We start from the raw sequence: 13,475 nt of genomic DNA on the forward strand, positions 1-13,475 counted from the left end.
CTGTGTCGGCCGCCTGCCGGGACCGAACCCTGGAGCTAATGCACAAGCTACTACTGCTTGAGCTCCAGCACCGCAGCACGAGATAGGAAGGGTGGCCCAGTGGTTAGGGCCTGGGCTTAATTCCCTCCTCTGCCACAGGCGCCCTGCCTGGCCTTGGGCAAGTCACCGGGGGCCAGATTTTTCCAGGATTTAAGTGCTTCCCAATGCAGAGAGGCCAGCAGGATCTGGGCCTTAGGGTATGTCTATTCAAGAGGCACTGCAGCCTAGACGCTTATTGCAGCAACGGAAGGGGTTTTCCCATCAGTGTCGTTAGTCCACCTCTCCGAGAGGCGGGAGCTAGGTCAATGGAAGAATTCGACATTTTTCACAGCCCTGAGTGATGTTGCTAGATTGATCTGAGTTCTAGGTGGAGACCAGGCCTTAGTCACAGGATTGAATCCCGCCCAGGTCAGCTGTGATCATAAACGGCCACCGTTTTGGTGAGATGTGAAAATAGTGTGATGGGTCTCAGGCCAAGGGGCCGGGGCCTTCTCAGAGTAATGTGCCGTTCACAAAAGCAAACAGCAAGGGAGAAAACTCAGACACATGAATTAAACAAAGTCCAGGACATGCTGACTGGAAGTGGGAGAAGATAAACAGATCTTTTCTATGTACACATCATAATTTGGAGTGGCACTGAGCTACCAAAGCAATGAGAATTCAGGAGCCATATAGCCATATAATGCATTAGATCGATTGATAGATAGATCGATAATCATAAGCTTGCTTTAGGCTGGCTCTTTGCAGACTGACTATTGAAGAAGACCCAGATCACATGCTTCCCTACAGAGCCCCTTAGCCTGCAAGCAGGACCAGGAAACTGCCTGAAATTTCAAGTGGTAGCTCAAGACACGGTTGTACCACAGGTTTCTATATACCAAACGTCACTCTTGTTGACAGCTTCTGCAGAGAAGCCAAGAACCGAACGATCCACAAATCCATGTCCCCCCGTGAATGGACTGCTCAGATCTGGGTGAGCAACGTCTTGCCTGGGTGTTGTGGGAAGGGAAGTGCTTACATTGTCACTGCCTCATGCCGTAAGCCCCCGGGGTGAGCAATCCAGCACCTTGCTCCAACTCTAACCTCACCCGTGGATAACACAGGCTGGAAAGGGCATTGCTCTGATTAATAACAAGGAGCTGAGGCAAAGTGACAGAGAAGAACAAAGAAAACAGCACAACCGCTCAGACACACACACACACACGAGGAAAAACACACAATGTGCAAATATACTATAGGCTTCAGAGAGGATTTTCCCTGTCCCCATTGAGCTTTGGCCTGCTAAACCCAGGGTTGTGAGTTCAATCCTTGAGGGGGCCATTTAGGGATCCAGGGCAAAAATTGGGGATTGGTCCTGCTTTGAGCAGGGGGTTGGACTAAATGACCTCCTGAAGTCCCTTCCAACCCTGATATTCGATGATTCTATGAAATAGCAGGTACTGGACCCGACAAGTGGCATCGTACCAGACTAGCTGGACTAGGCTAATTTGCTTAAAAACTTCGGACAAGCTATGGCCTCTGACCTGGGATGACAACTCCTATGGGCCTCCGTTCTCGTACAGCCTGAGCCAAAGGCTACTGCAGCCAGTGGGAAGGTTCCCAGTCGCTTCACTGGGCTCTGGACCAGCGGTAGGTGCACAGACTTCCCTTGGTGCAGTTGTTTCTGGCCAGCGGACAAGGTCACATGAAACTGACAAGCCAATGGGCTTGAACAAACAAAACAGGTCGAGGAGACCTTCAGCCAGCCCGAGTGCTGTCATCCTGGGATCAAAGCCACCGCCACAGCTGGGCAAACTCAGCCGGAGCTGCAGAAAAGCAGCTGCAGAACGCACAGGGAACGTTCAGATGAGAGCGATTTCAAACCAGCAGCCGGGAGTGATGCTTTTATTGGGAGCACAGATGACAGCAGCCGCAAGTGCAGCGGTATCGGATGACATACATGCCAGACAACCCTCAACATGCGTGTAATTGGGTCTGACACGCATACCCATGCACAATGACACGTATGTACACACGCAAAATCTAGATCATTCTGGAGGCCTGATTTGGGCAACTCTATTTGAAAGCTGTTTCTGCAGAGGATCGCATGCTACCACGTTGTGTGGGGACATGCACTGAGCTCATCTATTTATTTGCCTCTGAGCACGTGATGGCGCTAAGCAGCCTTCAGACAATCTGGACACAACATGACTCAATGCAATGTCAGATGGCGAGGCCAGGAGAGCAAGGATCTGCCCCATTGCCCTGGGAGTGAGGGGAGTGATTGCATCAGGAAGGCTGTCCTCGCGGGACCTTAGGGATGCACTGGGGACTTGGATGATCCCAGGAAGGAGTCTTTTATCCCTCCGGAGACGGGGTGTGTGTAATCACTGGAGGCTCCTGGAGCTGCTGCAGGGGGAGAGGAAGGTGGTTTGCTGCAAGGGGATCTAGGAGGCGACTCAGTCCTGCTGTCTCGGGCGTGCCCCAGATGCACAGGTTGGACGGGGCCCCCGTCTAGCGGAGCTTCATTTCCGTGCGTTTGTAGGGGTTGCCAACGCCCTGGCCAGAGACCCAGTCAATGCCGTATCTCTGCTTCTTCTGCTCCCCCACCGCGTAGCCCCCGTTCAGGTTGGCACGGTAGCAGTTGATGTACCACCAGGCACCATGCACAGTGAATGCGCAGTTCTGCGTCCCGCTGTCGTTGTCATGGTCGTAGGTGGAGAAAGGCTTCCTGTTGTGGACACCCAAGGAGTCACCTGCGGGACACACGAGCCCTCAGTGCCACAACAGGACACAACCGCACCAGGGCATGACCTTGAGCAGCAGAGAAATGGGAGCATTTCCCTTGCCAGCAACATATCCCTGGAGGCAGCCTGGGCTCGTGGTCTGGTTTGAGCACAGGACTGGGATCCAAGCCTGTAAGATTTAATTCTATGGCTGTGTCATGCCAGAGAGCAGACGAGACGTGCTTATCACGGTGCCTTTCGGCTTTAACATCTATGAATCTGGGAGCCCTGGGTTTGCCCAAGGCACTAGAGAGCCACATTTTTCCCCAAGGTGCTAGACTAAGTTTTCAAGGCCTCAGCACCCACAATCGGGATCGGATTTTCCACCGAGCTCAGCGTCCACCGTGCTGCCGATGTGCTGAACTCGGTGGCAAATTGCACCTTTCATGTCTTTGCCTCAGTTTCCTCAACTGTGAAATGGGGATGATAATCCACGCCGATGCAGTCATGCTAAGCATGTCAACAGCACATTACGTAATGAATCCTCATACACTCCAGGTGGTAGGTAAGGACGTTATCCCCATTACATGGTGGGGCACAGCAAAGACCCTGATATTCTATGATTCTATGAAAGGCTGTGACCTACCCAAGGTCACGCAGTGAGTGTCAGAACCAGGATTAGAATCTCAGGGTTCCCTGAATCTGGTCCTGCTGTCAGTCCCCAGGGGGGAGGGTGGTATTAATTAGCTAATGTCTGTAAAGTGCTTCAAAGATGGGCAAGTTCTAAGTATTACTGTTAGCAAAGCTGAGCTGGCATTCATGTCAGATTTTCCCTGCCAGCAGCGCTCTCGGGAGAAGCGTGCAGAGCCGGACAGGGTGCATCTGCGTAATTCAGGCCAAGGAAATGGATTTCCGAGGCCCCTAGAGATTAACCACCTTAGTGCACGGGAACCCTGAGCCAGCAGGAACCCCAGCGGAGGAGACAGACCCATTGCAAAGTGGGCCGGCGTGGGCTTTCCTCCCACACTGCTTTGCTGCCCCCCTACTTAGCTGGTTTATGATGATTGTTAACCCCTAATGCTCCACGGATCGGTTTGTATCGGGATGCAATCTTCAGTGCCGTCATGGGCACGTGCTGCATCCCCTCCCACCCTCCAGCGAAGATGGGTGCCACCCACGGGAGCGTTGCACTTCCCTTGGCAGCGAATGGGGTTAATGCCTGGAGAAGGAGGGCGGGGGTTTGACGCTGGGCGCAGGCGGCTGCGGTGGGGCGCTGCCTGGGGTTTTGGATGCCAAGCATCCTGAGCGCGTGCGATCTCTGCCAAGAATCAGAGGCTGCAGTAGGTGGGGGAGGCCACGGCCTGAACTGTGCATCCCTCCCTGCGTCCATGCGCACCCCTGAGCCCCGCCTGGCCTTTGGCCGAGATCCCAGCAAGGAGACAGACAAGGAAGGATCTCTCTTTGCCAGATGTGGGAGCTCCCCACAATCCGTGTGTGCTTTGGGGGGGCAGCCGGGATAGGCGTTTGTATTTGTGTGTGTGATCGTTTGAGACCTAGATCTATCTTTTGCCTCTCCGGCCGTCTCTTCCAATCCTGTTTTGTCTCCTTAAATCCCAGTGTTACAGTTTGAGCCACATGTGCTGTTCTTCTGCCTACTTTAAATTGCTGGATAGCGTTGCTGCTTTCCTCCTCCCCGGAAACAGCTGCATTGCAGTGCTGGGTGCCTGGCTCCCCAGAGACCCTCCATTCTTTACCCCCCTCACAATAGGGCTTTTGGGGCATAATCCGTGGACATACACAAAGTGCTCTGAAACCCGCCAGGGGAAAGCAGAAGAGGCGCCCCGAGGGTTAAGTATTAATGATGACCAGTCATTATCAGGTGATTACAAATGCCTGAGCGACCCTGGAGAAACACAGCCCCTTTCATGCTTCACTGCATCCCTCGCTCTGGGAGGTTGGAAGCACATTTCTTTGTAGGAGCAGCGAAGGGAAGTGGAACATGTGCTGTCTCTCCCACTCACACACACAATGGGACAGATTCTCTCTCCCGCCTTGGCCTCTTTGTGCTGCTCCCGCAGCGTGCCGGGGCCCAGATTGTGCTGCAAGAAGCGGGGGTGTAGTCCCCTGGCGGAGGCACTGTGTAGGTCTCTGATAAGCAGCCCATAGGCCCCCATGAAGCCCCTGGCACAGGGACAGAAGTATAGTATATGGTGCTATGGAGACTCTGAGCTGCTCTGGACTGCGGGGCAGCCCTCGGGAGTTTGCTGGTAGAGCATCCCTGGGGTTACTCTGATTTACACTGGGGTCTGTTTGAGCCCCAGAGCAGCCCAGAATCCCGAGGCTATAAAAGTGGCCTTTGCCCACCTCCCCTCGGGCTGCCCCTTTAGGTGGTGCAGTGCAGAACGCCAGCCAGACACCCCCCCCCTCACCTGCAGAGCCGCCGAGGAACGTCCCCAGAACAAGCTCGTACTTGTCCTCTTCCCCCTTGAGTTTGAAGGACCGGTAGCTGGCAAAGGAGCTGCTGTCATTAAAATTCACCAGGTCCACACGGAGCTGGAACTCGCCTGAGGGAAAGGGACAGAGCCCAGCGTTAGCCAGGGGCCCGTTTTGGCTCCCACTCACCTCCAGGAGGCGGATCTAGCTGGGCCGGGGCTTCTAGCCACAAAGCAGGGAGGCTTGCCCAGCCCAACCAGGGGTGTCTCCGTCCCTGTGAGCGATGCCATGTTTTTGCATGGCACTAGGGCAGGACAACCAACAGTGGGAACTGGATGAGAGGGAGGGGAGGGGATCCCCTGGGGAAAAGGAGGGGATCAGGGGAAAGGGATATTCCCACCCAACCTGGGCATTTCCAGCCCCTCAGCAACACCCTCCAGAACCCAAGGGCTGGGTCTAAAAGGCCTCTCATGGGTAATGGCTGCTCGCTTTTGCCCCCTGGAGAGGCCCTGTGGAATAACAGCCCCAGGGCAGGCCAGAGCTCCCCCAGGACAGCTGCTGGGCTTCCTTACCGTCCTGGGTGAGTTGGTGGAGGTTCTCATTGCCCAACCAGAACTCGGAGAGCTGGTTCCCGAAGCCCTTCTTGTAGGAGCTCCAGGTGCGGTAGAAATCCACCGAGCCATCCATGCGTTTCTGGAACACCTGAAGGAGCGGAGAGAGAATGGGGGCTGGGAGCTGACCCGGCAGCCACACTTCAGACAATAGCTGCAGCCCTGACTGAGCTGGGCCATGGAGGATCCAGAAGAGCAGCTATGGGGAGACTAGCTGGAAGTTAAGATCAGTTGGGCTGTCCAGTCTCAGGCTTCAGGGCATGAGTTTGTCCCTGGCTGGGGTCAGGAAGGAATTCCCCACTAGGGTAAAATGTTGCACAGTTGGATACTACATGGGGTTTTGATGCCTTTCCTTCCCCCTCCACCCTCAAAGCTCCCAGCGGTAACTATGGCTGGAGACAGGATAGAATGCTCTGTCTGGAGGTGGCTCCGTGAAGCAAAACCAGCTCCAATTCCCACGCCCCATGTGCTGGGGAAGTACCAAGCTAGAGCGGCTCCGGACTTTGCTGCTTGGACCCAGGCCTAGCACATTCAGCGCTGGCAGTTAACCTCGGCCGAGCCTGTGAGTGACACCCCTTTGTGACAGCCCCATGGCCTCCTTCCCCACCACTCTCCCCACAAGTGCACAGCCAGCCAGGACGTTCTGACACAGCAATCAGAGGCAGAACCATGGTCCGCATCCCTCCCATCGCCGTCCTGTCAGGGTGTCGGCCTTGCACACTGCTAGCCACTGGGGACTGACACCACGCCTGGGTGAGCGACAGGAAATCTTACAAACCAGAGCAAGACACATGTGTAGGCCATGCCTGCAGTCAGGGAAAGGTGAGACAGATGCATCTGCCTTCCCCCAATCTCTGCTCCACTAACTCATGGACTGATAACCCCAGCTAACTCCACAGCCTGGGTTAACTTCCTCTGCCTCAACCCCTCCTGCTGATTCAGGGAGACACAGCGATCTTCTTTGCTTCCTGCCCTGCACTGTAGCTTTACTGTGCACTGTCAAACAGCTGCCCCATCCCACCCCAGAGGTGGCTGCATTCCAGCGATGGGTGACGTGATTCCCCATGGAGACGGGTTGTGAAGCACTTGGCAGCCCTTCAGGGTGAAAGGCGCTACTGTCCCGCTATATACGGGTAAGGACTGATTCTCTCTTTACCCCTCCCCAGCCACATCACGGCCATATTCTGCTACCCGTGCGTAAATCTCTCACACTGCACTGGGCATAGGCAGCTCTGGATGTGACTTGATCCCCCCATTGCTCTGGTGCTAGGATACTGCGCTCACCAGCCAGCCTCCACCGTCAGTGTCCATGTCGCAGAAGACCCTCAGCGGCCGGCAGTCCGGCAGGTAGATGGTGTGCCAGCCGCTCAGGAACTCCCCTTTGCCCAGAAGCTCCTTGCAGCTCTTTGGCCCTGGAATCAAGGCAGAATCTGGTCCCTGGGGAAACATGTCTGAGGTCTCGTCTCCTCCCAGAGAGAGGAGCACAGAAGTGAGGAGGGGATGGGACGGAGTGGCTGCCGAAGGAACTCTGAGATCACCTCGCAGTGACAGGGGGTTACCGTGCTACCAAGTTAGCGGCCACAGCAGGCTCCAGGAACCTGGTTTAGGCTAAATGTCATTTCAGGAGGATTTCATCTCCATGTAGTGCTTAGAGCAGGGACAGCTGGGAGTCTGCACTGCTGGGTTCTAGCCCCAGCTCTGGGACGGGAATGGGGTCTAGTGCTTAAAAGAGGAGAAATGCCTGTCAGGATACCTGGATCCTAGCTCCAGCTCAGGGAGGAAGTCTTGTCTAATGGTTAGAGCAGGGGGAAATGGGAGTCTGTACTCATGGGGTCATCACTGACTCACTGTGTGCCACAGGGCAGGTCACATCCCCTCTCTGTGACTCAGTTTCCCCATGTGGGGCTGATAATACTTTCCCACCTAAGTGCTTTGAGATCCTTAGAGGAAAGGCATTATTGGCATGAAGGGTGCTATCATTCCTGTATTACTGAACGGTGTGCTTTCCCAGCCGAAGGAGAGTTAAACCTTCTAAAGCAAGCAGACAAACAAACAAACGCAGCCTGCTTATTCCTTTGACGTAAAGGCTCCTGCAATCGCAACAGACCCGGACTAAACTGCTCCAGTGAGTAGGTAGGGGCTGGTCCCTGAAAGGGGAATATTCACTGCTCTGGAGTGATGGTCTTTTGGTTAAGGCACTGGAGGAAGACTCAGTGGACCTGGGTTTCTAACTCTGCCATCGACTCCCTGTGTAACTTGAGCCAGTCACTGCATCTCTTTAACTAGCTCCGGGGGGTCAGTCCGATGAGCGTGGGGTACCCTGTGCAGCTCTGTGCTGCATCGTACCGACCTCTTCGTCCGTCCACCCCTCTTGGGCCCTTAAGATCTCCACCTGTAAAATGGGGCCAGGGCTGCTCCCTTGGTCCGTCTTGGCTATTCAGACTGTAAGCACGCTGGGGCAAGGACCGTCTCTCGCTCTGTGTCAGCCCATCCCCTAGCATGACGGGGCCCTGATCCTGCTGGGTGCCTCAAAGCAACGGTACCATAATGCAAACCATAATGCAAACAAGGGTAAGTCATTTTTTAAGCGCCGAGGAGGTAACCTCACCGTTCTGGCAGAGGAAGGAAGGGTCTGGGTGGTCTCCTGCCATTCCGAGAAATAAAAAAAAAAAAACGCAGTTAGAAAGCAAAGCTGAACAGTCTCCAGCCGGCGCCCTGGAGAACTTGGCCGGATGAGGAGTGCAAGGTTCCTGGTTAGCTGCTTTTCCTGCTGTTTCACAACTGTGTCTCTTGTTTCAAAGGGGTGTGTATAACTGCCCTCCTGCCTTGCAATGTACGGAGGAACCGCGGCCGTGTGCTTGCAGCATCTGTGTGCAACGTTCGCGGCCACCTGCTCTCCGGAGACCTGAGCCAAAGCCCACTGAGGTCGGTGGAAAGGCTCCCTCCCACAGAGGAGGAGGAAAGCCCACTGAGGAGGTGGAAAGGCTCCCTCCCACAGGCTCCCTCCCTCCCTCCCTGATCGGCCCCCTGCGCCGTGAGAAGAGGTGGAAACGCTCCAGAGGCAGCCCGTTTCACACCACCACGGGGGGGGGGGGGGGATCCTGGGTGCTGTCTCATCTCCCTGACGCTGGATGCCCGTCCCAAAGCTTCATGCTGCCCCGGGTTTGCCTGGTCAATGATAAGGGCCGCAGTGACTTGGGGTGGGGGTGGGATCAGGCCCTGGAGCCCTATTAGCAGCCGCGAAGGCCCCTCTTGAAAGCCACAGGAGAATTTTGGCAGGACAGACTAAACCTACTGGAGCCAGAGCAGATAGGAGTGGACCCCAGCACAGGCCCAACGCCTCTTGAAACAGGGGGCACAAAGCCTGGCTCCCCATCTGAATTGCTTGCCTCGACCAACAACCCCCCCCATGGGGTGTAACCTACACCCTCAGCCCCCCTCCTCCAAAGAGCCTTGCTGCATAGTTACCTCGTTCCCCCTTCGGTCCTGCTTTCCCGGGCGGCCCCCCAGCCCCTGAAATCCAGAGCAGACAGAGAGACTCGGTGAACGCAGGCAAGTGCTTGAGCGCAGCTAAGGCGCAGAACATGGTCCCCCCGCAGGCTCTTTTAAAAGGGGACAAACGGACGGACCCAGAGGAAAAAGAAGGGAAGCTCTCAAAGTCCATCACTACTTGTTCCCATAGCAGCCACAAGAAGTGTCTCATGTGGGCTGCCCAGCCGATCCCGGTGGAAGAGGCCCTGCCATCAGGCCTGGAGGAGGTGTGTGGTGGGGGTCCTTCCCAACCCGCCAGGGGCTGGTCAGTTGAGCCTGGGGTGTGTGAGAGCAAGAGGCACCGGGGGGCAGAGGGCCAGATTCATGGGGCGGTGTGGCTATTCCAGATGGAAGGGCGGCTGGCAGATGACGTGCCTTGTTCTTCCACCAGTGGAGGGCGTGCGGTTCATCAGGGACTAATCGACGTGCCAGGGGGGATTGATCCATCAACCACACACAGTCTGCTAAGGACCATGCACCAGCCGGAGTGACCACGGGCGATGAGGTCGCACCGGGCACCACACAGCGAAGGGCCCAGTTCAATACGGGGTTTGCACCCTTAGCCAGAGATTCCCTGGTTCAAGAGACACCTCTGAGCCAGTGGGCTCCATCCTCTTCCGGTGTAAACGGGGCTCAGTAGCTGACGGAGTCTGATCCCCTCCTTGTGACCGCTGCGTTCTCCACCTTCCCCACAGACCCAATGGGAGCGGGCCCAAGACCACCCCACAGGCCCAAAGGGGCACTGCTCCAGCTTGGGGGCAGCACCTGTTGTGAGAGCCCCTCCCTCATCTCCTACCTCTCAGGCCAGGTTGACCGGGTGCCCCCTTTTCTCCAGGGCTTCCTGCTGCACCTGGTGTCCCGGGGCATCCCTGTAATATTGTGAGTTTCTCAGTGCCAGAGAACCCCACCACCTTCACCTCTGTGGAAACACAAAGAGACATGGGAGGAGGCATGATCCCAGCACCTGCTCCGGATCAGCCCCGGTGAGTCAGCTGGTGAGATGGTTCTCAGCATCGCTCTGTGCTCGGCCTTACCCTGGCCCTGCTGATAATTACCGCGGGCCCCTTGGTCTCTGTCTCTGGAGGGCTCTGTGGAACGAAGGCCTGGTCTCACAGATCATCACAGCCCAGTGAGGGACAGGGAAAGGGACCCCAAAGGCATCTACCACCACCATGTTTGTGTTGCCTCCCTGCTCTCAGCGATCACCGGCCCCACGATAGCCAGTGTCTTCCTACTCCACTGGCCCTGCGCCATGGCCCCCTCCACACGTGGGCTCCGCATCCCCTGGCGCAGGGCTGGTCTAGGGTGTGGGGACTGGTCCTGCATTGGGCGCTCGGAAATAAATGCTTCCCTGGGGCCCCAAGTGGGTGGGCGGGCAGTTGGGGAGCTTTCACCCCATTCTTTTATCCACCTCCCCACACCCTGTTTTCTATCCACGCCCCCCGACCCTGGGCTGACATCCCACCCCAGCCACGTGGCCTTCACCTTTTTACAACCAGCTTTAGCCTGGGTGGTCGGGATTCCTGGCCCATGTGACATTGGGGTGCATCATCCAGACACGCTCTCCCCATGACAGGCACTCCCCTGAGGTCCAGCCTACTTTCCCCCCGGCTCAGCTCCAGCCCATCACCCGCTTGGAGCACCAACACCGATCCCTGCAGCCAGCCCAAGAGGCTCAGCCCCCAGGACCCCAGCCTCAATGCCCCGACTCAGACACTGCAGTGCTGGAGCCAGCTAAATAGCTATAGAACCCCCCTGCCATCACTAGGCAATGTGGGTGCCTCAGAGCTCAACCTAGCCCCCCATTTACAGCCCCAAAACAGAGATGCTCCTACCTGGGCAGGTGCCGGGGTCCCCAGTGATCAGCGTCCAGGTGCAGAGCCAAAGCAGGGCTGGAATAAAGCTCCAAGGGTTGACTGGCCACATCTTCACTCTGTTCTCTTGTGAGCTCCTCCCGCCCCAACTCCCTCTCGGATTATGTACATTCCAGGAACAATGCCCTGGTGGGGAGTTTTTCCTGGGAAGTAAACCGGGCTTCCCACTATTGTCCCAAGGCACAAAAGCTTGCCACCCCCAAATACCATCCCCCAGAGGCCATCTGGAGAGGTGGCGTCAGGCCTCTTCCTCCAGCACAGCACAGCATGTCCGATCCAGCTCTGGCCACGCAGCCCTGGCCTTCAGCCACGGGGCTTCAGATGCCAGCTCGTGGTGTGACGAAGCGGGACTGTTCTTAATGTTTCCTCTGAATAGTGTGGGGGTGCCTCAGTTTCCCCTATGCAGTTCTTAAGTATCTCGGTGGTGGGATAAGGGTGTATGATCATTGCAGAGCCCTAGAGGGCTGGTGTGTGCAGAGGTCTGGACACAGAGAATGGCTGACACCCTGTTTCCCAGCAACTGATAGCCTGGCCCTTCCCTCCTGCAAGGTGAGAGCTAAAGGGTTGGAGAACAAAGGAATCAGGTGACCTCCTGGCCCAGGAAAGGGACAAAGCCCAGAGGAGGGGGGGGCTGGAGGGGGAGTCAGTTTGGGGCTGGCTGGGGACATGGAGTGAAGTGCAGACGTGGTTGTCTGGCTCACTGCCCCCCAAAATGGACCCAGTTGAGGGGTCCTGTTCTCTGCACCTACAAGCTCTGTTTTAGACCATGTTCCTGTCCTCTAATAAACCTTCTGTTTTACTGGCTGGCTGAGAGTCACGTCTGACTGCGGAGTTGGGGGGCAGGACCCTCTGGCTTCCCCAGGAGCCCGCCTGGGCGGACTCGCTGTGGGAAGCGCACGGAGGGGCAGAGGATGCCGAATGCTCCGAGGTCAGACCCAGGGAGGTGGAAGCTGTGTGAGCTGTGTGTCCTGAAGACAGGCTGCTCACAGAAAGGAGACTTCCCCAGAGTCCTGACTGGCTTCATGGGGAGCAGTTCCAGAGCATCACCCGGGGACTCCGTGACACATGGCCACACAGCAGCTGGCTCTGATCCCTGGCTCCAGCCACGTGGCGCCAATCCCCAATCCTGGTGGCAGCTGCTGGCCCCAAGCACTGACCGCCGTCCGTGCGCTCCAACCCCCAGCCCTGGCCGCTGACCCCCGGGGTGCAGATCCCCTGCACTGGCCTTGGGCTCCAGCAGGTGCTGGCTCTGGATGCCAATCCCTGGCGGCAGCAGGCACAGACTCCAAGTGCCAGCCCCCAATCCCAGTGGTGGCCGAGCCCTGGCCGCGTGCTCCGACACCAAGCCCTGGCCCCTAAGCCTGGGCACTGCTCCTGGATGTCGACCTGGGTTCCGGCAGGCACTGGCCATGGGTGCCAATCCCCAGCCCCAGGTGCAGAACTCCAGTCACATGGCAGTGGGCACCAACCCAATGCTCTGGCAGGCGCTGGCCCAGGATGCCGACCTCCAGTCCTGATTGCGCTGCAGCAGGCTCCGGCGGGTGCTGGCCAAGGATGTGCAGCACCGGGCGCGGACCCCAAGCGCCAACCCTGGGCTCTGATCCCCGGCCCTGGCCATGCAGCTGTGGGTGCCCACCCTGGGCTCCAGTGAGTGCTGGCCCAGGGCACCGACCCTCAGCTCCGGGCACCAACCCGCACCCCCGCCCAGGTCATGGCGGAGCCTCCTGCATCCATCCTCCCTGGCCCCCGCTGCCTCGCCCCCCCACCCCTCCGTCCAGGTCTTAACTTAGAATCATAGAATCATAGAATATCAGGGTTGGAAGGGACCCCAGAAGGTCATCTAGTCCAACCCCCTGCTCAAAGCAGGACCAATTCCCAGTTAAATCATCCCAGCCAGGGCTTTGTCAAGCCTGACCTTAAAAACCTCTAAGGAAGGAGATTCTACCACCTCCCTAGGTAACTTGCCAGGACTTGCTGTAAAAAGTGATATTCACAGCATTATTGAGTATGCAAAAAACCCTACATAAATAAACGACTGTGGACATGTGCATATTTATTTGTTTTTCCTAAAGTTAATTAAATATTTCAGGGAAACGTGGGTGCAGCCGCCAGCAAGAGCTGGTGGCCACACTCTGAGACCCCCTGTCCTCGGCCACATGCCATAACAACGCCCTGCAAAGGGGAGACACACACGCTCGCTGGGGCAGTCCCGCTCTGCGCTGAGGACTGGGTCGGGCTGACAGCTGTAGTGCTCAAATGCGAGGTGCGGTGCCGAGCACAAG

At 56.8% G+C, this 13,475-nt stretch overlaps 1 protein-coding gene across 2 annotated transcripts; it reads right to left on the bottom strand.

The window, feature by feature from the left end:
• Window positions 1-1,894: 1,894 nt before the first annotated feature.
• Window positions 1,895-11,334, bottom strand: FCN3 (ficolin 3). 2 transcript variants are annotated; one of them, XM_048826020.2, is made up of 8 exons: window positions 11,155-11,334; window positions 10,116-10,238; window positions 9,257-9,301; window positions 8,397-8,432; window positions 7,073-7,200; window positions 5,750-5,879; window positions 5,174-5,308; window positions 1,895-2,774 (listed from the first exon to the last, which is right to left on the bottom strand). In XM_048826020.2, exons 1-8 carry the CDS (start codon window positions 11,243-11,245, stop codon window positions 2,533-2,535), a joined length of 930 nt encoding a protein of 309 aa, XP_048681977.1. In that variant the 5' UTR covers window positions 11,246-11,334; the 3' UTR covers window positions 1,895-2,532. The 2 variants fall into 2 exon arrangements, with proteins under 2 accessions (XP_048681977.1, XP_074977399.1); XM_075121298.1 differs by lacking the exons at window positions 10,116-10,238; window positions 11,155-11,334 and having other exon boundaries at window positions 7,073-7,225; window positions 9,257-9,298.
• Between the last annotated feature and the right edge of the window lie 2,141 nt (window positions 11,335-13,475).

This window comes from Caretta caretta, chromosome 19 (genome assembly GCF_965140235.1).
Source record: "Caretta caretta isolate rCarCar2 chromosome 19, rCarCar1.hap1, whole genome shotgun sequence".
Lineage (NCBI taxonomy): Eukaryota > Metazoa > Chordata > Testudines > Cheloniidae > Caretta > Caretta caretta.

Excerpts from the sequence above, each read along its gene's own strand:
- FCN3 (XM_048826020.2), bottom strand. The coding sequence starts at position 11,245 with ATGTGGCCAGTCAACCCTTGGAGCTTTATTCCAGCCCTGCTTTGGCTC. Across the intron at positions 10,239-11,154 it reads GGACCCCGGCACCTGCCCAG|AGGTGAAGGTGGTGGGGTTC; the intron begins GTAGGAGCATCT and ends GTGTTTCCACAG. Across the intron at positions 8,433-9,256 it reads AGGACCGAAGGGGGAACGAG|GAGACCACCCAGACCCTTCC; the intron begins GTAACTATGCAG and ends TCGGAATGGCAG.